General features: G+C 52.6%; 1 protein-coding gene across 3 annotated transcripts in view; it reads right to left on the reverse strand.

Moving 5' to 3' along the window:
- LOC126866635 (splicing regulatory glutamine/lysine-rich protein 1-like) overlaps positions 1–21,971 on the reverse strand; it is a 45,691-nt gene extending 23,720 nt beyond the window's left edge. The window contains exon 1 of one of the 3 annotated variants that reach the window (XR_007689980.1): positions 20,637–21,971. Coding sequence is in view for 1 of the 3 variants with exons in the window: in XM_050620474.1 (XP_050476431.1) it covers positions 14,201–14,359 (159 nt within the window). In the remaining 2 variants the exon portion in view is untranslated. Of the gene's footprint in view, positions 1–14,200; positions 14,444–15,061; positions 16,784–20,636 lie in introns of those variants that run through there. The other 2 variants (XR_007689979.1, XM_050620474.1) reach the window with 2 other exon arrangements.
- Positions 21,972–24,147: the final 2,176 nt, after the last annotated feature.

Below are 24,147 nucleotides of genomic sequence, written 5' to 3' on the forward strand. Positions count from 1 at the left end.
CGGGGTTTCGGAGCGTACGGTGACGATCGAGCGTGCCTCGCATTTGCACCAACGACGCTTACGACCGTTGCACAGAAACGATAACGCTATGGCGTTGGCCACGGTGACGAGTCGCTCCGGCGAACCTGTAATTCACCGAGAATAAATTCTTCAGCAGGGTGGAACGGGATACAATTCGTGGCCCACGAAGGAAAGAAAGAAAGAAAAGAAAGAAAAAACAACGCTTGGTCGCACCTACGTACGTTTGATCTGGCATTGCTCTGCACCGCATTGTATGTATATCGGCTGGTGTAAACTACGGCGCGGAAGAAGCGGAGCAGGAGATCGAGGAAAAGGATCGGCGAACCTACGTTCCTGGAGGGAGGGAGGGAGAGGGAGAAACACGCGGAGGTAGCTGAAAAAACAATGTCGCCGGAGGAGGGCAACTAAAAGGGACGAGGTTAGAAATGGAATAGCGTATGGCCTAGAACGCGGCGGAAACAAGGAGACGTACTGTTACGATCGCTATAGCGATCCGTAGGGGGAAGCTCGAGGAAACCGATAGGACAGGAGTGGTACGGAGGCTTTGAGCTTTCTGGTTTTTGCAGGCCGATGGAGGAGTAAATTTGAAATTTGCTCGGTAGTCGACTTGCCGATATGGAGAGGCAAAGCGTACGAACCGGATAACGATTTGTTCGAAAAGCAATATAGCGGGCTATCACCGAGCTCGAGGAGGATGAGACGAAGGAAAGCGAGAAGGATGAGGAGGATGGAGGAGGGTGGGAGGGTCGTGTGGGGCGCCCTTTTCCTGAAATTTGCATGAGGTATTAAAGCGCGGTGGCTGCGTTCACCAGTGGAGTTCCTGTTTGCCGACACCGAATGCCGAGGATCAAAGGACCTCTGGCAGGCTCGCGCGCGTCTCTCTCCATCAGGGAACGAGCGCGCGACGCGGCCAGACCGAAACGGGAGGGAGAGAGAAACGGAGAACCGGAGGGAATCGTTCGTTCGCCGGGCCTTTGCCACTCCACCGAGAATCCCTACGACGTCAGCCAACTTTGGATATTCCTGTTTCTAGGCCTTTGTCGTTAAATCGTCGATCGTACGACAACCGATTTCCTCGCCGAACGCTCTGCCACTAGGATCGTCGTGCGACGACTTTGCCGCATCGCTCGGTCGAACACTCGTCCGAATCGACGGATCCACCGAGTGGCAGCCGGCAGGTTTTCTCGGCAAGCTCGGTCGGAAAATCGCGCCGTTACTCGCGGAGATTTATACGAGACGGCGGAGATCGGGCGATAATCAACGATCCGGTTGGAACGAGGAAGGAGTACACGCTACCCTCGCCCGTCGTCCGATTATCATAATTGCCAGTTAATTACGAAATTTATGCGTTCGCTGCTCGAGTCTGAAACGCCGGCTCGTCGGCTTGCCGCGCGATCGTCCGCCAATTTCACGCGTAATAAAGTCGTGGGAGGAATCTAGGCGAGTTATCCGACGATGCGCGTAATTCACGCGCGTTTCGTTGCGCGAAATCGAACCGTCGAGCGATACGCGCCGCACGCCGCCGGCCTGCTATACTACCTCCTTCTGGAAAAGACGAATGGCCGACGGATCCTTGGACGGAACGACCGCGGACCAACGATATTCCAAGAATGTTAACGCGCGTAATCATATTCTTGTTCGCATCGTGCCCCGTAAAAACGTTAGCTGGCAGTGATGTATGCCGTCGGGGGCACGCATCGCATAAGTAAGGAGGAGCCTTGGGCCCATTCATCAGCTAACAGGGGGAATAGGCCCACGAACCGCTCCATCTCGCTCTCGGCCCTCTCCCTTCTTCCCCCCGCGTGCGTTCTCCTCTGTTTTGCGCTACCAGGGGACACTTTCGTGCATCCTATCCATCGGTTAATCGCGGATAACAGTATCTCTTCTTCGTCTAAGAGCTCGATCCGCTCGAATGCCTAGGAAAGCAGCGCGCGCTCGCATTTCGTGGCTCGTCCCGCGATTGATAAAAAGGAGGCGAATGGTCGAAGGGAACGAGTTTCCTGACAAATAGAATCGGCATTGGATTCGAGGAGGGACACGCGTTGCCAGTGTGGAAAGGGGAACGAGGGTGTCGAGGGCGTCGCGTTCCCGAAGCACCGACGGGTGCCAAACCGCATTTTAGGCGAGCTATCCATACCAGGTGAAGCGTTCGGATCGGTAAGGATATCATTCTGCTTGGACGGCGTTTGGTGGTTGCCGGCGGCACGGCGGTGGCGCGGTGGCCACGATGGTACACGGGCGGCGAGTAGCGGGAAATGCAAAAAGGTCGTGGCCCGGGCCGGGTTGCCGCGTTTTACAAATTATTCAATTAGCCCCGCGAATTAAGGTATGCATATTCATCGCTCTCTGATACGCGTATGTGCGCTCCGTGGCTACATCCAGCGCGCATAAACAATTGGGGCTCGCACACGCGCGTTAGACGCTCTAACGAACTCGCAGCTGCATCCTAAATGCGTCCGTTTTGCAACGATGCGAACAGGGGGCCGGGTTTTCTCCGTGTCCGTGGTGCAGTTGCACGAGCACGCTGTCGGATATGTACGCCAAACTCTGTCCAGTATCCGGCAGAGTCGTTTCGCTCTTTTTCCAGTCCAGTTTACCCATACGCGAAACGCTCCAACGTTCGCTCGTTCCTCTGCTTCCTTTTTTAATCTATTTCGTCGAAGATATCGGACGTCGCTCGACGCTGTCCAACGTTACTCGCTGTTGCGTTCTTGGAAACGCCACGACCGTTCTCTCCCGTTCTCTCTCTCTCTCTCTCTCTCTTTCCTCTCTCTCTCTCTCTTTCCTCTCTCTCTCTCTACACCATGAAGGAAAGCGTTCGTAATCACCGGAAGATTAGCGGATATCGAGCATCTCTTATCGTTAGCCGAGGCTGACGAGGATGGGTATACGGTGAAACTCGTGGACGCGGCGTGCCGTGTAAAATGGTAAAAAGCGGAATTAATTGGCAAGACAGAGCGAGAATTAAAGCGGGGCCAGGAACGAAACGGATTATTATTTCTTCCGGTAGATAAAGCAGGGAAGCGGAATAGGGAAATAAAACATTGCGAGCGTAGGTGAAATAGGCGCGGCCCGTACTATACGCGCGCGGCTTCGCGTCCGGGCTACTGGCAGAGTTACGGTTCGAGGCTCCTGGGCCGGGGTTGCGTTTAAAACAACGCCGAGAAATGCACATTTTAATCGTATCGCTAATAGCCCGACGTTTATAAGCCTCGCTGTGTCTCATGAATACGCATGTACCTGCCGGTGACAACGGTGCAAAATTAATGCACACGCGGCAGGATATACAAGTACGTGGCCGGGACGAATCTCCGCGGAGACTTTCGTTTCCGATGCGATTCTTCTTCTTTCCGGACCGACGCGACCCGTCGTCGGGCGCCACACCCGAACTGCGTATAACGGGTTACCTCGTTTTCCGAAATCGTTGGCCGTGTTGGCCGTTTCGCCGATCGCCGTACGAGGCAGCCACTTTTATCTTGGATCGCGTTTCGATATCATCGTGTACCCGGTAATGCTCGGAAACTGCGAGCACGAGAACGAGAACGAACGCTCGCGCAACGGTGGACAGTTATCGCGTTGTATTATTCAAAAGTCACCGGAGCGGAATATCGCGAAACTTGGTTCCTTATTCGAGATATTATTTGTTCAACGACATGGGCGTTGTTCCACGAATTAGCGGGTCGGAAACAAATTGTTCCGAGAGAGCCACGGGAACCGCGTTTCCTACCTATATATCGTATTCATATTCATGCGAATAATTGCAATAATAGCGTAGCTCGGGTAATTGATACCCATGTACGCGATTACGAAGTTAGCGGTGGCCGAAAGGCCGCGCGTTAAATACCGTTCGGTCTTTTTCTCATTTCCATGCCATTCGAGGCCCAGGCGTTCGAGCCGGCGTGTCGCGTCCATCGATGGAAAGCGTGCAGCAACGTTAACCGTTCCATAACCGTCGTCGTCCATTCGCGTGCTAATTAATCGACGGGTCTTTCAATTAACGCGTGTTCGGCAACAAGGCGGAATGGTTTCGTGGCGGATCAGCGGGAATAATGGCGCGGATAACCTTGTCCCCTTGTAACGTCGGCTTCTTTTATGAATGTAAATGTATTCCCGATCGGTCGATCAGATAGTTTAATATTAATAATAGAGCACGCTCTCGAGATTATCGGGCTTCCTCGAATTTGTCGGCTGTGTGTCACGACGATATGCATCCCCGATATCGCCAATTACGGCCAGATTGAGTCATAACGATTCTGGTTATGTTAAACGCGAGTTTCTTGGCCGTTTTCGTCGATACATCTCACGGTTCGATATAAGATAGCGCAAAAGTATTCTACCTTGCCTTTAATTGGATACTTGTCTCTCTTCTTTCTCTCGCCAGACGACGGGAAGTGCGGTATATCGCGCGAGCATGAGCGCAACGCGAATGCACGATATGTAGTTCGTGTCTTCAATAACGGCCGTATTACATAAAGCCCCGCGTTTCTGTCTGGCTGTTGCCGTTTTTTCTTCCCATAAACTATCGCGTATAACTCGCGTTTGCTCGCGCGACCGGCATTCTCCCGGCGCAGCCTGCGTTTACGTCTTAACTCGATCGTATTCTCGATCGTATTCTCGATCGCGCCGCTAGATTCACACGTTTGTTCCCGGTTCGCGAAGAAACCCACGCGCGGAAGAATCGAACGCAGACGTACGGGCGTTTGCACGTATCGTTTTGCGCAGAATTAAGCTTAACGACGCGACGCACGAACGCTATCGGATCAGCGTCTACGAAATCTGACTCGGTGACTTTACTTAGTCGGCTTAAATTCGTCTTCTTCGTCAACTCCGTCCGATCTTTTCTTTCCTTTTCTTTCCTTTTTTTCTTCTCTACGCGGACGATCGAACGTCGTTCGTTCGATACCGTGTCGTCGATCGATCCTTAACCTTTAATCGTCGTCAAATTACAGTCGGATCACGAACGATCGGATGACAAAACGTCGAAACCGCGGACGAGGAAAAAGAGTTTTCCGGGTAATTTCGTCGGTGACGGCGATACGTACGTACAGGCGTGGCTCTCCGTATTTCTTGCTTGACTTTAATATGAGCTCCGCCGCGTAAGTAGACGTTACATAAAATGGCAAATATCGGAAGGGCTTACGGCCGCATTATGCCGATGGTAGCGGCTTTATTGCGCGACGTTCTCTTGCGAGTAAAAAAGAAAAGAAAAAAAGAGAAAAAAGGAAAAGAGAAAGAAAAGGAACGAACGATAGAGAATGATACGGAGAACGCTGGATCCCGGCAGATGTTCAGGATGTTCGCCGTTGGAAGTGTCTACGCGTGGCAAGCGTTGTTCCGTTCCTTGGAAATGTATAAATAAAAAACGAAGAATGTTTTCGCGAAGTTGGCGTCACCAGGAACGCGAGCCACGATTTCGAGGACTAGATGACCGACGACATTTGAATGGCGAGAATTCCAGCGACGAGTGGTTTGGATCGCGTCGAGGGACGCGCGTTTGCCATGTAAACGGTCCGAGATCGTTAAGATCTATCCTACGGTGAAAAACCTTATCGAGTCCTCTAAAACCGTGCGCTCTGGAAAACGCGTGAAATTCCCACGGGCTTTTTCGTAAATCGTCGAACGCGTACATTCGCGCGTACATACGAGCGATATTCTCGGTTGTCGATTCCCTGTAAGGAACGCGGCCGATCGTTACCCACAGGTCCGTCCTCGACTACGCGATTCCCATTTTCGTCTATTAATCACCAGGGAGAACGACTCGATCGATTTCGAGGCTCGCGCCTCGAGAATTCCATCCTGTCGTTTTCACCGAAGCGACGATCTTGGTGACTTTTTCGAAAAAAAAAGAAGAAAATAAAAAAAAAAAAGAAAAAAAACGATCGAGAGGCCGGCGACACGCGACGAGATCTTTGGAACGTTGCGAAACGCCGACGTGTCCATGAAAGGCGATTTTCTACGAGGCGACGTCTAAGAGAGACGAACGAGCTACGAGGTAGGAGCGACGGGAGACGACTCTGGGCATACTTTACGTTATTTCCAGTAAGAAGAACTGCGATTACAGCGATTAGAGAGACCACGGCGTGCGTGTACAACGGAACGGTTCCATATATCTAGCCAAGCTTTGCGCAACGTTCCAACGCGCTTGGTCTCGGTCTCAATTAACGCAATTACCCGCTCCCTCGTCTAATTACCTATCAAACGGAATTACTATCGCACGGGCGCGAGTGCGCGCGCGCCTGCTCGCCACCGAGCTCTCGTCTCTAATGAACGTTATTAATTGCTTTATGATTTTTCGATAAAACTTGCCGCGTAATCAAGTTATTATCCCACGTTGCGCGTCCTCGTTGCTACTCCGATCCACGGTTACCACCAGCCACTCGTTCCTTCTCGTCTGTTTTTTTCGCGCCTAGTCCCGTTTTATGTTCTTCTTCGATTCGCGAGAAATATCGAGGACGCCTTTAAACCGCCTTACGAACTCCGATGAGAACGAGCCGGTATCATCGAAAGAATCGCGGAAGGATCGGGCGCACGTGGTATCGTCGTGATCGTTGAACGCGTCGCTCGCAAATGAAGAGATATTCGCGGTTAAACTTTGCCAGACCTCGGCACAGTTTATAACGTAATTTATATGCACGCTTACCGTCGATTCTCACCGCGGAAGAAAGGTCGCGAGACTTAAAATTCGGATTACTCGCGAGCGTCATTCCGCGTGAAGTTCGTCGGCTTATTTGAATATCGCGCGGCCAACTTTTATGACTGTTTCCTCGGATCTATTGGAAGCCGTATCGCGACGTCTTTGTTCGTCCAAATCTTGTTTGCGTTTCACGGCGACAACGATCCAGCGAACGATCGCTCCGTGTTTATCGTCGCGCGATTCGATTCGATGACGGACGATTCGATTTCTCGATCGGTCGATCGATAAAGAGCTAAGGAGAAGAAAGAAACAACGAGAAGGTGGAACGTAACCGCGTTGAAAGTTAATAAAAGTACGCGGTATTTTTGTCAGCTATCCGAGAATCGCGCAACACCACCGTGCCACATTATCCGCAAGATCAAAGGAACACGTCGAGGGGTGAAAGAAAAACGCGAGGGAATAAAAAGTCGTTAACGACGTGCCTTTACGATAAGTCGACGTAAAAAGAGAGAAGAAGAGAGGGAGAGAGAGGGAGAGAGAGAGAGAGAAATATGACGATGGCAACGATAGCTCCGGCATCGGAGAGAGTGGTCATTTAGCGTGGCGAGCAGGTGAGATTGGTGAGACGCGAGAGGCCGAGGGAATTTAGAGCGAGACGGCGGGGTGACGTTGACCAAATAACAACCGGGGTGTTCCGTCACGGATGCCTTCTCGCTGGTTCCCCTATTTTCTTATCTATATGTCTGGCCAATTTGATAGATGAACGATAGAACCGTGCGTTCTGTAAAACGAAGGAACGAAAGGCAACCTGGACGAGGACAGGTGCATCCTCCGGAGGCGCGTCTCGAGGGACCTCGACGCACCTGACCGCTCGTCCAACGCGGAGACGGGGAATCGAGCTACCCTTGTATCTCTATTACCGTTAAATTACTCGAAAAGCACGATCGTTTTGGGTAGAGATTAAAACGCGGCCCATTAGTTGGACGCCGATGAAATCTTCTCCGTTCGCACGTCTACGTTTAGAACAACCGGTTGCCGTTATCGTTTTCGTTCGTTAAATGGGAAACGAGCCAAGCCGAAACAAACTCGTGTCTTTCAGTCGTTCGTTGTTTGGTGTTTGGTGTTGGTTGGCGATCGCGAGCCGTGTACGCTTTTCACCGAAGCCTTTAACGCGTCTTGGCCGAACCCGTTCGTATATCCTGGCGACGCGTAATCCCCGGTCTAACCCCATTCACGGCCGACCCAGCGCAAATATATGTGCGCTCGATGGATGGAAAAAACACGAGCACGCGAACTCGAACGACGCCAGCCGGCTTTCGACGGTGGCCGAGAGCCGCGCGGAGGAAGAAAACTTAGAAAAGTCGTGTCCCGAGTAAACCCAGAATCGCGGGATTATCCGAGATGATCGCCTAATAGCTTTAGCAAAGAATCGACTGGGGCGACTACTTAAAATTAGCATAAGCCCCGACTCTACGCCTAACGAGCGGAAGAGACGAGACCCCAAAAGTGCTACGATCAGACGCGAAAAAAGGAGAAAAAAAAAAAGGAAAAAAAGGAGAGAAGGGATCGACGAAAATCGAGCGTCGTGGCCGATCTAGCGCCAACCCTTTGCCTCGATTTGCCATCTAATTGCGAGTAGAACGAATTTTCTTTCCGCAAATTCTCTTCCTTTCCTCGTATTTACTTAATCGACATCCGCGTGACAGACGCGCGCGCTTGGCCCGATTAAAGGTAGGTAATCGCGAAGGGGAAACGATTATTTGGCGTTTACGTAGCCGCATTTCCATGGGGCTGGAAACGCGCGAAGAAAGGGGAAACGAGAACGCGGTTATCGCGCCGTCGTACGCGTTTGTCACGCGATACTCAGTCGCGTTTGCGTTAACGTTCGCGTTACCGTAGACACACGCGTAGTATGCCGCGGTGTCGATTCTTCCGGGTATCGTTGGATCGTTACCGAAGCGTCTAGATTTCTTCCAATTTAGCCTCGGCTGGCCGGCGTATCGCTTCGCTACGTATTGTCAGTTTTAATTGGCTGGGCCGAGTGATTTACGAATTGAGAAAAGAAAGCGTTTCGCGTTGTTCGCGCTCCTTTTCGCTATTCGGATGAAACACGATGTGTGCGCGGTTAAATGCGATTTTCATGGAAATTATTAATTATCCTCGGGCGAGAATCCAGCATACAGCAACGACAATGGCGCCCGCGTAGACCCGCGGTCGTATCAGATGCGAGTTTAACGAAGCTCGTCGTCGATAAAAATCTGGCGAGAGATCGGAATCGCGGCTTAAAGAGAAGAAGAAACGTGCACGCTTCGCTTCTCTGTGAGAGAGGAACGAATCCGTTGACTCGACTCGACTCGACTCGACTCGCTTCTTCGCTCGGAGCTTTTTTCACAGAGAACCTGCGCACCGAAAGTCGTAAAATGTCCAGCACCCACGTAGAAACATGTGTCACGTAGACGCACGGTGGCCCGGCTTTGTACGCTCCTCTGTATATTATCGCGTACGCGTACAGTCCGTTTCATCAATCACGAATCTCGAGGGGACTGTTAGGCGCGAGCGACAGAGAACGCGATCGTGCGAACGTGGCGTAACATCAACGAGGATTACGTAAAAATTATAGCTTAATGACTGTCGCGGCTATAAAATCTTAATTTTATTCAGGTCTAAATTACCGGTTAGGTAGCGGTGCCGCGTGCTTAAGATCCGTAAATTAAGCGAACGGTGGTCTGTGGTTTTGGAGCTCCGTACCGGTAGTAGCTAGCCGATGTCGAGCAATTAAAAGCGACGAGTTAACGAGTGAACTATAAATGAACGGTTGGCGACGGTGGTCTCGGCAAGCGCGAACTAATCACCGGAAAATTAAACGTTGGCGAAAGAAAAAGCGTCGTCGCGTTCGCGTTCCACCGAACGTTTCTACGATGACAAATCAGCGTGACGGTTCTTTCTCGTTCGTTCGTTCGTTCGTTCGTTCGTTTCTCGGTTAGCCTTTTCACGCGCGTCTTTTCTCTTCTGGAAAGTTTCGTCGTCGGCGATAATCCTCGCCGATTCGTTCGATTTCTCTGACAAACCCGCGTACCGATTTCGCGCACCGGCTGAATCGAGTTCGCAAGAGAAACGCGACGCCAGCTACCGCCAGCTAAATATCCGTTGAAACATGGCCTGTTGAAACTGGCGGCGAACAATGGACCGGGCACGGAATGAATTCCTGGCGGGGACTGTACGATACACGTAGAAGTCTCGGTTCTACGTGCCTGTCGTCTGTTCGTCATGAGTGCGTGCGCCAACGTCCGGCCTCGTCCGCTCGAAGGATGCTCGACCGACTCCTCCGGTTTGTCGGTTCCACCGCTTTGCTCGATCATGGGACAAAAGTCGGGTCTGAGAGTCCCGTGGGAACCGGAGGAAAGTCACGCTCGCTCAAAAACCGTCTTCCACGGCTCGCGTTTTGCTCGACCGAGCCGCGATTCGTTCTAGGACAACTCTGGTCGTCGGGCGATCGTTTTCGACTCGATCGAATCGCGAGAAAAAGCGTCGCGAACCGTTTGCCTTTCCTGTTAACGTTGCCATTCCGGAAACATTCGCAAACGCGATACACAGTTTGATACGATTACCAACGAGATAATTATTAGATCGCATCGGTTTTAACAGTATGCTTCGCGCCACGACAATGTTACCAGTGTCTGATTTGCGATTACCGTACAATCTTCCTTTATTATCGTTATTTTATTAAGCAATAATTTTCCCCGTTGTTACCGCGATTAACTGTACACACGGGCCTCGCTACCTCGTTACGATTATTCTTCCTTTATTATCGAGAAGATGCGGCGACCTCTTCGCGTGCTCGGGGTCGCCGCACAATTAGATTCTCAGGGTATTACGAGGGTTCCATTACGTTGGTTCGCGCCTCGCTGTTTGTACTCGGCTCGACTATACGCGTTAGAAAGAATCGCTAATTTGTTCGTGCGCGTCGACAAGTCGACGTCGCCTCGATGAAATCGTTGCGGAGATTCGACGAGAAATCGTCCGACAAATATCGAACTACGCGTCTCCGCGTTGGATGTTATCCGTTAAACGCGTTCGTCGCCGATCGTAAGTAGCCCGCGCGATAATATAACGGGGCCGATTACACCGCGAGTCGATGTACTCTGACCGACTTGTCGATTGTCGCTCGTTTTACGATCCGTTTATTAATTCGGTAACGATTTCCCCGTTACCACGAACGTTTCTGTCGCGTAAGATTTGAATTTGGAGGAGTTTCTACGCTCGTAGAACGCGGAGGAATCGTTGAACGAATTCCGACAACGAGAAAGGAAAGAATTTCGGCAAACGGAAAACGGTATAGACCAGCGAAAGAAATCGCGGACTGAACAGCGAGAGTTAGAAGCGACGCGCGAGAAGGAAAGCCGAGATTTCCAGAGGTGACGTTACGAAGCGGTTCTAGGTATCTTGAAGTTCCAAGGAAGAGAAAATTCCTACTAGAAGATCGCCGACGCGAAATGGATGGCACAGGCAAAAACGAAACCGATCGACGGTTCGTGGAATTTAATAGGAGTTGGCGGAGGACGAAAGCTAGGAAGGAAGGTGGCTGGCGCGAACAGCCACGTGACGGAAGCGGTTTGCTCGTTTGTTATCGGTAGGCTCGGCTATTTCGCCGTAAATCGTCGTTATCGTAAGGGATCGTAAGTATCGAAAGGCGCAACGAATCAGTTCGACATACGTACTCGGCGCAGCGATGTCGCTTATAAGAAGGTGGTAGCAGTTTTCATGAAGCCGCCCCGCGGGGAATTGGCCGGCAGTACGGCGGAATAACTTTGCGGTTGATTTATACTTCCGACAGGCGTAACGAGCTTGCGCTCGGACCGCGCTCTTACGCGCGGCTCGGTCGCCGCAAATAGAAATAAAGAATCGATAACGCGCCGCTCGGTTTATTGGCAAAATAAACGAAACGTTTACGGCCGATTCTTATTAGAACGTTGGAATTTAACGGCGCCGTTACTCCACTACCCCTTGTACCGCTTTCTTTTCGGTGTTTCGAGCGCGTCTTCCTCTCGACGATGGTTTTCCAAAGTTGATCGTGGTCGCGTAGTAGGGGGAAAGACCGTACGGCGACGAGACACAGCCTGAAATTTATTCGTCGGGTTTTCAGATGCTCGCGGAGATAACGGAGATGAACAGGAAACGCGGCAGACTCGTTGACTATCAATGAAATAGCGCTGCCCGACTCGTAGACCCTGCTCGTTGTCTGTGCATAGAAATCTCGGGGCGACAGCGACCCGTTCTATTTTCCCTGACGTTATTTTTATCCGAGGCATCGACGTCGCGAAACGATAGATCAGGTATAGGCGTGTGGACGGGCAGGAGCACACGGCGGGCTCGCTAACGGTCTCGATTCGCGAATACAACGAGAGTCGATGGCGCATCGAACGCGCCGAGCCAAACGCAGCGACGATCGAGCCGGAGTATCGTTGGCAGCGCGTAAGCAAAAAGCGTATCTAGCCCTGGGACGGACTGGGACTGCGTGGAAAGGGCGAAAACGTGAATGGAAGAAGATGAGAGAGAGAGAGAGAGAGAGAGAGAGAGAGAGAGGGGCCAGTCGAGAGCGGGCAGTCGGTTTCCGTCTGGTTGTCATCCTTGCGGTTGACGTACCTTATTCGAAGAAGAGTCCGTCCGTAAAGCGGAGGACGAGAGGAAGCAGAGAGAAAGAGAGAAAGAGAGAGAGAGAGAGAGAGGCGACCGAAGGAGGGTGTGCGGGAGGGCAGGAGGACGGAATACATCCGCGGAATACTTAACAACTTTTGGCGGTTGACAGGAGCGACGATGGTAGTGGTGGTGGAGGTGGTTGGTGGGGCAGGGGCCCGGCAGGGCCCCGAAGACTTTGTGCCGTGGGGCAAAGAGAAAAGGTAGAGGAGAGAGAAATGAGAATACAGAAAGGGGCTAGGATCGCGGAGGAAAGAGGCATCCGTCGTGCGCGTCGCGTTTTTTGCCAGTAACCTCCTCCTGTCTCGCCTTTTATTTGGGCCAGACAGGAATTCGGCTAAATGCATTGATTAAACTGCTGACATGGTTCGGACGGCCCGGTGGCCACCGTGTCTCCGCGGATGAGTTCGATCTTTTTTGCCATCTCTCGCCCCCTCCCCCCTGTCCTCGCTCTGCTCGCTCCAAGCGGAGTCCACCGACTCTCGTCTTTGTCCCTCCGTTCTGGATCGCCGTTCGAATCCTTATTTCACGTTCGACGACGTGTTCGAGCGACTATCTACCGGCGGTCGGGTTGTTCGCCGCGGATTTAACAACGAGGCGGACTCGAGTCGCGGAGACGAGTCCGTCTCGATGTACCGGCTTTCTTGCGGAGAAAGAAACCGGACGGCGTACACGGTGTACGAACGACCGGCTGGCTACGCAAGCCCCGGCGAGTTCGTTAACGATGGATATTAGCGGTCGAACGGAGTACCTCGAACGAGCGAACATCGTGCCACGGAGACGAAACCTCTCTCTCTCTCTCTCTCTCTCACTTTCGAACCGCACGGGCTAGAAGAACTTCACGGGAGGACCCCTATTAGTCCAAACAGTTGACGAATACGAGTCGCCTTTCGTTTCGTTTGGTCGGCCAATCGTAACGAGACGACTTCTGTCCGCGGAGCTTTTCCGTCTCGCTCGATAATTACAGACAATCAGGTAGTTGGAAAAATTGAACGTTGTCGAATAGGTCTGTAAACATAGGAAACGGAAGGGAGAATCGTATAACTCGGTTGCGCGTTAATTGAACGTCACGAGGGTAGACATTATACGAGTGGAAGGAATATCGTCTATGGTGCCCTTATAATTCGCACCTTCTCGATTAATTACACTGCCGCACACATCGATCGATCGTACTGGTCTCGCCACTCCGCTGAAAGTGATATATAGCGTGGCACGCGTTTTTGTCGGAACGTAACATAAATTTTGCCGTTTGTCAGACTCGGTAAGAAGCGAACGATATACGACTTTGAATTAAATCAATAAGCGATCGGCCGTGTAGATACACTCGGGCCGAAATGAATCGGATGAAAAAAACGAAAAGGAGGTCGAGGTGCGCGAAAAACGTGCCGCTCTTACTCGAACCAATTAATCGTAAACGTATCCGCGTGGCAGCAGGTATGTTTGGGCGAAAGGAGGCGAATCTTGTCCGCGGAGTTGTTCGGATCGGCTAATTACCATACCGGAGAAGGGAATAGCAAAAGGCAGCGAAGGGTCGAGAGTATCGGCGAGAAAGAAGAGACAGAAGCTCGGCAGAAAGATAACGCGTCTTTTCGCAGGTTGTTCGGTAGGCGAGGCACGAGGTAAGTTTGGCATGCATCGCTCGCTCCTTCGAGCAGCCAACAGCCATCTATGGAATTACCCCGATGATTAATGGTACGGCTGGCTGCAGGCACCCTTTCCGAGACGTTCTTTCCCCTGGCCGCGTTCGCCCTTGCCCACCGCCTCCACCGCAGGCCCTTCGAGAAGGGCCCATCGCTTCGAACTGTTTGGCCACGGCGTAAAAAAGTCCGCACTATGTTAAACCCGTCCTACCTGCCCGTCCGTCCGTCCACCGTGCTTCGTCGTGGCTCTTTCCCCATCGCGTCGCGTCGCCTCGTGCTCGTGCTCGTCCTCGGCCGCGTCGCGTCGCGTCGTTCGACGTTGGTCGTTGATCGTTGGTCGTCGTCGTTGACTGTTTTTCTCTCTCTCCATTCCCGATTCGATGCCTATCGTTTTCTGTCAACGTCCGCCTCGATCCACCGCGCACGATTAAGCCTGTACATTGGACGGGGAAACGAGCCGAGATTCCACGGGTGTCGCGCTTTCAAACTTTCTAACTTTTTTTTCGCCAGCAACCTCCCTCGTATCCGTACGTCTGGCTTTCGTCGCTGCCTACGGGACAGTTTTTCTCTCGAAGAGATGCTATCGTAACGACAGAGTCGACGAAATCACCGCGCGCGGATGATCGCGGTGTAATCCTTGACCGACAGATACGAGGAAAACGTGGCAGCGGCGGAACAAGGAGAAGCAAAAGAGGAAGAGGAAGAGGAAGAGGAAGAAGAAGAAGAAGAAGAAGAAGAAGAAGAAGAAGACGAAGAAGAAGACGAAGAAGGGGAAAACGAGGACGTGGAACGTTGGTGGAAGAAAGAGCGTAGGAAAGCGTAGGAGAACGTAGGAGAGCGTAGGTAAAAGCGAGGGCAAAGTAGAACGAGAGGAGCCGTAAAAGAGCCGCTGGCGGCACGATCGACGACAGCAGCACGCGGTCGAAGGAAGGAAAGAGATACCGAGCGAATTTGGGATTGCATGTCGACGAACAGTAAGACCTCCCAAACAACCCCGACGGGGGCATCTTCCCTGGGAATAGCAGTGATTCGGGGGAAATGTGCAATATCTTCCGTGATCGGGTATTATTACCTCGTGATTACGGGTTTTGATCTAGGCTAGAAGCGTCTACGATCTCCCTTCGTGCCTCTCGCCGTCCTTCTTCGTTTCCTCGAGGATATTTCCAATGGTGCAACACACCGCGATGACGCGCCTTCGTCGAGCCACAGAGAAGCTCCGTGGCCTGACGAAACGAGTCTGCGTCTCCTTGTCTCCTCTTTAGTCGTAGTCATTGTCGTCTTCGGCGCCCCGATCGTCATGCGATTCGTGACGAGCGCCACTGGAAATCGCCGTGAGAAGTAGCCTGCCGTTTCTCTCTCTCTCTCTCTCTTCGGCCCTTCGTCGCGCTTTCCTTCTCTGTCGTATCGCGTACCGATTACCACCGGCCGCAGTAGTAATGAACGACCTGTGCCGCAATGCCGTTGTACCATCGGCGACCGTGCGGTTTCTCTCGTTTGGCTGTGCCACGAAATCGTCGTAGTTGGCGATCGACCGGTAAACGCGACCGATATCTAACGGTGCTGGTCGTCTCGAGTCGATGGGATCGCACGATCTCTGACTGGCGAGCGTGAATTCGGTCCGCGGTAAAGGATTTCGGCGTGGCATGCGAATTGCCGATTGCGAAAGAAAAGTCGGATCGATGGGGAACGATGGTGGCGCGAGCGTTAATTCCCGACATCGTCGAGCACACACCTACGAAACGATTCTGCCTGTAAAGACTAAATAGGCCGTTTTCTGCGGTAAACCCTTCAATTACCTCGGCGCTGATGTTACCCGGGTGAAAAGGAATCGGCGAACGAACGACGGCCAGAACAGGATGTGGAATTGGCGCGCGGCGGAAAACACGAGACCGAAGGAAGCGGGCGTAGGTGCCGGTGTGAGAGAAGAAGGATGCACGTAGAGGGTAGCCGAGGGCCGGCCGTTTAATGACAGGTAGCACGCGAGAGACCGCGCGGTTCGCACGTAACCCGCTACTTTAGACCACCGTACGTGGAGAGATCGAGCCAGCCACCGTGGAGACATCGGCGTGCGACGAACGCGGCGACGATGATAAGGGGTGAACGGCTGCCTCTACGGGGAAAGAAAGGTGACGAGCGAGAAATCGAAGAAGCAGCCGGCAGAGAAGAGACAGCCCGCATTGCGGAACGATGCGCAACAGCTGCACCTGACACGTCATTTGCAAGGAACTCGTATCAGCACCGGCGATACCTAATTATTATTCCATGTGCGCGAGTGCGTGCATGCACGCTTTATCCTTCGCACAGAGCCGAGTCTTTGCGCGCCTCTTGTCTCGTCTCTCGTCCCGTCTCCCGTCCCGTCTCTCGTCCCGTCTCGTCTCAACTTTGCTAGCCATTCGTCTTGGCACTTGGCGACGTCCACCCGTCCATCGGATTCGCGCTTCTCCGCCTCGCTCCCAAACAAGGCCCACAGCCTTCCACCACGGGATTTATTCGGTTTCTAAGTCGGCGCGCACGCGACGTGGTTTATTCACGATCTACGGGAATTCTCCTATTGATATTATCTAATCCTGTCGATCCACCGGCCGGGGGAAAGTCCTGAGCGTCTAATGTATTCCCATTCCAGGCACACGTGACGCGCCGCTTATGCGGAATTACATCGCGCCAACACAAGCCGGCTGGTGTTTCGTGGCCAGCCGCCACGCCATCCACCATTTGATTTCTTCATCGCGAGCTCGTCTTTCCCTCGGCGATGCTTTTGCTCGACGCCTACGCGCGTCGTTCCGTGCCAAAACACTTTGGAATTTGCGACGAACGACGACGACGACGACGACGACGACGACGACGACGACGACGACGACGACGACGACGGCGATGACGAATCGTCGACGATGGACTCCGCGGAGTGTCGGAAAAAGAAAGGGGAAAGAGAGGGGGCGAGATCGGAACAAAGTTAAGTCGAATTTCCAACGGCAAATTCGTTAATGCGCCGGCAGCCGGTGCCTTTTGTGCGGAGGATCGGCGAGGGGTCGAAAAATCGCTCTGGGCATCGAAATTAAACCGTCACCGCTCGATCGTGGCGAAGTCTTGGAATGAAATTGTCCGTCTAATTTTATCACGCCGGGTTTTAAAATGATGGAAGGTCTCTCCGGGATAAGCCCAAGGGGATCCGAGGTCGGCTTTAATAAAGAACCTCCTGGCGTATATACGGCTACGATGGAGACTCGTACGCTCGTTTTCGAACCAGAAAATGCGTAAATCCTGCGGAATCCTCGCGGCTCTCGCCGACTGAATTATTTTACGTTCCGCCATTCAACGTTTAACGTCGCCCTTTTTTCCATGTTATCCTTCGCCCTCTTTCCAAGGAGAGAGAGAGAGAGAGAGAGAGAGAGAGAGAGAGAGAGAGAGAGGTTCGCCGGAGTCGAACGCCGCACGTATTTACCGCGTTACCGTTCTTTGACTCTCGTTTGGCTTTCGCGCGCGTTGATCGAGATTTCGCGCATCGGTTGGCAGTTTTCACGTAAACGTTTTCGAGCGTTCGTTCAACGGGAGAAAAGCTAGAACAGCGGAGACGAGGTCGGCCAAAGGGGGGAATAGCTGGAGAAAATGGAAAAGTTTTCAGCATTAACAAACCGATTCCGTAGTTAAAATTCCTGGCTTATCGTGAAGGAGCTCGCGCACGTTCCAGGTTCGAAGTAACCCGCGGAAGCCATTTGCCAGGCACGATGGGTAATTAGCGCGCGGAACACCGATTCGTCGAGATAGCGGTCGGCCTTCCTCTTACGTAACAGCTAGCCGTGCGCAAAAAGTATCGACCGTCCACCTATCTGCTGGTCGTATCCCGTGACCACGAGTCTCGCTCGCTGCGTACACACAGATAGCGTAAGTAGCTTTTAACAGCGATTCGCGCGAATCGTCCTCGTGTCTCGCGGTCGATCGAGATAACCGCGCGATTGCGTTTGCCCGCGCGGCGTCACCCGGAAGCAGGAAAAGTCGGCAGGCATTTTCTCGATTGGCCGTCACACCCGTTCGCTCGGCCAGACCGACGTCGTCCTCATCGCCACCGACTCCTATCGTTTTATCTACGTGGCTTAATTATCCGCTTCCTCCGTATCGCCGCCTATCGTTTCTTTTGTCTTTCGAGCGATCGCGCTCGAGACGCGTGAAAATTATACCCTCGGCGGTCCTCCGGACGTTTCGCTTCGCGCAGCCAAACGCCGCCGGGTCGGGACAACGGGTTTCCCGAATTACCGACACGGAAGCGAGAAGTTGCGAAAGGCGCCGGCCCGCTTTCGCTCGCTTCGCGTGCAACTCTCAAATCTCGTAATTCGCGAGATAATCGCGGATGGTTTATGGGTTTCGTGTCGGGTTAACGAATAGTCGAAGCGGACCGCGGCTGGTCCGAATCCGCCGAAACGACGGCGTAAAAAATGCAACGATAATCGTAAAGCGAACGAAAGCCGCTTTATTCCGGCCGATACGATTCGCATCCGCGGGTGGCGAGAGCGCGATTCCCGATCGCTGCGTTACACGTGTTGCTCTTAAGGTTTAGTGGTTATTATCGTGGCATCGGCGCTCTTATCGACCATGCAAATCAAATCGTAAACGGCGGAACGCTGGAAACTATTCGTGGTCCGATTACGACTAACGGAACGAAAGGCAATAATGCCGGTGTATCGGTTTTACGATTACAGATATCATCTAAACCCCGCGTCTGACCAACTATTCGGTATTCGTTTCTTTTTGCCGAAAGTCGAACAAATCTAAAACCGTGTCGTAGCCGGATGTGGCCACGTTTACGATCATCGAACCGCTGTCACGATCGTTCGATTCTCGTAAAGATCGGCGACGATTCGTAAAAGCGTTGAACGAAACTCGAAGCAACGACCAATGGGCTCCATTTAGATAAGAAGCTGAATGGAATGCACGAATAGAGCTAATAAAGCAGTCGAGGATCGAGCGCGAGCGTCCGTTTCAATGAAATGGCCCCATGGGTGATAGCAGGGGCACCCCATGACTGCGACGTGATTAAAACTGGCGTTGAACCGTCGTTACCAAAGCCACGGGGGGCTGATTGCCGTAGGAGGGAGAAGGGTTCCCTTCTTCACCCTCCGCTTTAGACTAATTTATCGGAACGTCCTCCACGTCCGAAACTCTTTGGTTCCGTTGCTATTTTCGCGATCCTCTCCTCCTTCTCCTCCTCTCCCTCTCCCTATCCCTCCCCCTCCCCCTCCTCCTCCTCCTCCTCCTCCTCTTCCTCCTGCTCCTTCGCCTCTTTCCTCTCCACCGTCGGATCCACACGTGCTTTTTCCTTCTGTTAATTCACCAATGCCGCTCTAATTCTTATCGTACATGTCAGAAATTTGTAACGGCCTGATTACTACTCGTTATCAGACCGGAAAATAAATTGCGCTTTGACAGTATCGTCGATACTGTTGATCCGCGTTGACGCCCGTTTTAGATAACGTCTCGTCGACTATAATATTTTCCGTCGAGAATTCGGATCGACCAAGGTCGACGTACGTCACGAGGTTGATCGGCGAAACTAAACGCGCATTAAGCGCCTCCGATAAAACGTATTTTCGTAACCTCGTGCCGTTTTTGAATTTCGACAACGCCGCCGTTAGCTCCAACGTAGTTGGCAGCATCGTATTATCGATCTGCGTGCGAAACCTCGAGTCGAGTCGTCCGACCAATAACGACGATCGCTCGATTTCGTTCGTTTCGTCCGGACTTTGGCGTTTCTAGCGCAGAGGCTGGCAAGTAAGGTGTTTCCAAGAGGCGAGTTTCGCTGGAATTAGCGACGCAACAGCGTGCTCGCGCCGCGTTTTACTCGTTATCGTGTCACGCACAGAATACGTTTTCACTATCGCTTATTGTTGGTTAGCCGCGACCTACATGCATCCGCGATTATTCCTGTTCCTTCTCGCGAAAGGAACTCGCAGGTGCGTGGCGATTCGACGATACGCGCTCGACCAGCGTGCCAGCCGACCGATATACGTCTCGTGGAAAGCGCATTTGTCAAACCGTTCGCCGAGAATTTTATTTTTCCGGCACACGCACACGCACCGCGCGTATTTTTAATTACGAGCGGCGTAACTGCGCCTCTGGCGGCGCGAATCCAGGTCGAGCCGACTTCTCGAGAGCAAGCGGCGACCGAGCGACGACGCGAAAAATATCGCCGAGAAGCGGCTGGACTTTTCGAGGAATTTTTGGAAGAAGGAGGAAGGGCGAGAAAGGTGGCGGCGTCGCGTGGATGGTAATAAGGGACGTTGATACGTCGAGGGAGCGAAACGGTGCGCGGGGTATCGCGTGCGACACCGAATCGGGCCGGGCACGGAGAATCGGTCGACGTCGCTTCCCCTCCCTCGGCGTCTCCTTGACAAGCGGGTGTTTAATTGGCGTTGAAACCACCGGTGTGACGGGAACACCGTGGCCGTGTCGTCGGCCGAATGCCCGAATGCCTATAGCCTGCAGGATTCAGGGGGATCCGCCATCGCTGGTGCGTTACCACGGGGAACCCGGTAATTACTCGCAGCACGCAACTAGCTACGACCGCGTACGCGCGTTCGCCACTCTTCCCGCCTCTTTTCCTCGTTCTCCCCGTTTCTCCGCTCCACTCTCCTTCGTTGTTCCGTGTCGCGTCGTACCGCGTCCTTTCGTTTCCACTCGTTTCCACTCGTTTCCATTCGTTTCGATTCGTTTCGTTTTGCGCTGGACGCAAAACGCGTAATCGCACGCGCGACTCTTCGAATCCGTGGCCGTCGTATCTCCGCCGCCGGACGCTCCCAAGCGACAGGACGTCGAGTCCATCGGTCTTACTCGTTTCACGAGGCGAGGAAATTCTCGTCGACGGTTCCGGTCAGCGAACGAGCGAAAGTTTTCGTCGTCCGAATCGGTTTTCAGGAAGCCGTTGGTACGATCCCCTCGCGGGTTAGCCAGATAATCCACCATTTTGAAGCAGAGCGACAGGAAGCCCGATAATTACGGGAGCAGCGTGCGAGTAGAAAGAAAGCGGCGCGGAACGATAGCGATGGCGGTGGCGATGGCGTCCGTCGGGTGTCGGGCGTCGCTTACGCGACACGCGTCCCTCCTACGCACTCACCGCCCTTTCCCGTTACCATCTCTTTCGTATTAGCGAGCTCGTCTGTCCGGCACTCGCGATAACTCGACCCGACCGAGGCGGCCCGGCGACGAACAACAGGCCAGGATCCAGCCCGTTGATCAAACGACGCGTAACTAACCTCGGCAGCAGCGACCAAACGAACCGCGAACTATTCGTAATACTTTCGATTTTACAGATCCGTCAGGCTGATCGAGCACAAGTTCAGCCGGGGCTACGAGTCATTAAGTAAAAGGAGCGCGAGCACGAGCGCGAGCACGTTATTAGCGCATCGGTGATTAGTCTACCGGTTGCTCTCACATTTGCATGAGTTCATGAATTCAATCGCTACCATTTGCCTCGAAGCCAGAAGCAGTACTCGCGCAATGGGAATCCCTCGGTGCCGCTTCTCAACGCGTGCAAATCGCCGACTATTCAATCACCGCTCTAAGACATTGCTTTCAACTTTTATGCAGCTGTCTGACGTTAATGAGAAAGCCACGCACTGTTTTGCGTTTTTACATAACAAAGAATATTTCAGAGACCGTGTTACGCGTCCATTTTAGAGACAATCGACTTTCCAGCCGCGTTAATCGCTGCGACGCAACGAAAAGCCGAAGCTCCAGCTGGCGAGGATAATCGGTTTTCGAGGCTAGGATGCATCATCGTCACCGATGAATCGACCGTCGGATTCTTGCAAACATCGCTGCGGGAACGCGTGCCGCGATGCACACAAATTCACGGCTAATTATTCGTCCGCTCTCGTAGTATCGTAAATCTTAATGAATATGCTCGTAGCGAATGAAAAGCAAAAACGGCGATTATTTTTATGGTTGCGTGAATGAATGCTAAACCGGGTACGCAGCGTTCCTTATTATACCTGACACGATAACGCTCGTCGGGGCATTTCGTAATAACAACGCAGACTCCTAAAGGTCTTCGCGGTAACCGCGATATTTCTCTAGGCCACTCTGTAACCTTTGCTCGCTTCCCTCTCGAAAGAAACGCGCGAATCGAACGTAACGGCAGGCGAGAACGATTTCGTGGCACGAACGCGGCTCGAACACCTACGGTTACGTAATTCCGATGAAAATCGCATCGAGGGAAAAGCGATCGATTCGATGCTTTCTCTTTTTCAACGAAACCGCGTCGAAATCGAACAGCGAGCGCCAGTTTCCTGCTCGGCGTACAGACCCTTAAATAATCGTTTGACCGGCTCGATTCATCGCGAGTTCGAGATATAAACCTTGGAGCGGAATTCGCTGGTAAGAAAGGTGCGAGTGGCAAGCGTGGACATTAATTTAACGGTGCACCGAGGCGGCCCCGTCGCTGGAATTCCTCGGGCCGAAACGGGTGCAGACGTTCTTTTATACGGGGACTCGTTCGTACGTAAAATCGCGTCGGGATACCATAGCCATAGCCATAGCCTATGCGGGGACCGGTGGCGTCTTCGTTCTCCATAAATCTCCCTTAAGAAAATACGCACCGCGACCGTTAAGTAGAACGTCAAATAATTGGAAGAGGCGAACGAAAAACGCGCGGTCGATCGGCCCGTTTCTCTTTTCGAACGAACGAACGAACGAACGAACGAACGAACGAACGAACGAACGAACGAACGAACGAACGAACGAACCGACGAATCCAAGAAAACGCAGACCGGTAGGAAACCGGCGATAATCGGCTATTTCGTTCTCGTCGTTTCGCTTCGATGGTTTTTGTCGGGATGCCCGTTTACGCTTTGTCGGACGATTATCCGACTAGTCTATTATTGCGTCATAAATTGTAATTAGCGGTCCGGCAATGCGATGCATTTAACTAATAAATTCATTGGCCAGTGTGGGCAAATTAATGTATGGTAATCCGGTAGATTCCGTCACCGGTTGAAATTAGATCAGTTATCGGAGAGGGACGGCGGCGTTTGACGAATCGTACGGAAAAATCGGATAATATGTTTGTCGCGTTAGGATCGTTTAACATCGAATAGTCGTTGATAAAGCGGTTGCAGTCGGCGCTCGCAGTTGGAACTCGAAATGGCAGGCAGCGCGGCCACGGCAGAACGAAGAAAGAGGAGGTAGAAAAACAAGGCGATTAAACCGAAGGAGAAAAGAAACAAATCGCGCAGCCCTTACCAACGCGATAATTCGTTACGGTCCACTTGTAACGATAGCCGTTCGCCCGTTATCCGTTCTGATCTCGTAGTAGATCTTCGAGCCTATTAATTACCTTCGTGGAGGAAGAGGTGGGGTAGCGGCGCGCCTTGTCGGAGAAAAGGGGGTGCTGGGACACGGGGGTAAAAGGCACTTAGAGTAAGAGTGTATAAAGCTGGGCGCGCACCCTCTGCTGCAGGCGAACGAACAACAGACGGGTGGCCGCTTTGCCGAGGAGAGTGGGGAATATTTAAAAAGTAATATCAATTACATTTGCATATTCACCACCCACCCATGACCCGCCACCGTTCGCCACTCTGTCCTCCGTCCTTTCCTCCTCTTTCTCCTCCGTTAGGCCCACCCCTCTTACCATAGGGGCTGTGTGCACGTTTCAGCTCCCTGTGCTGGTTATCCGTTGAAAAACTACCTGTACACCTTTTACTCGGCCTGGGAACTGCTCGCACCTTCACGCTGGACGCTGATCAACGTGGACGACGTGCCGCGCGAGACTCGATCGTCCACCTTTCGTTACGTCGGCGGTTTCCGGGGGCCGGAAACTTGATCGTGCGACGAAACCAGGTCGCTCGTTCGCCTTCTCGGCGACGCGCGTGCAAGAGCGTCGACGAGGCCGAGAAACTTGGACGGGCGATCGAAACGGTCAGCGACGGAGACAGAATTTCGGAAATACAAGGTTTTCGGTGACAGAAACGAACAAAGGAATCGTCTGCGCCGCTAGATTCTTATGGAAACGAGGAATACGAAAGGGAACGAGCGTCGTGGACGGTCTGCCATTTCCTCGGTCGTCTGCTCACCGAGATTTCACGAGAGTGACGAGGGGATGGAGGCTGTTGCGCGCTCCAGCGAAGGCTCGCTTGTATCGGTGTAAATCTTTGTTTGCAGGAATTTACGTAA

Source organism: Bombus huntii, chromosome 6 (assembly GCF_024542735.1).
Source record: "Bombus huntii isolate Logan2020A chromosome 6, iyBomHunt1.1, whole genome shotgun sequence".
NCBI classification, from domain to species: Eukaryota; Metazoa; Arthropoda; class Insecta; order Hymenoptera; family Apidae; genus Bombus; species Bombus huntii.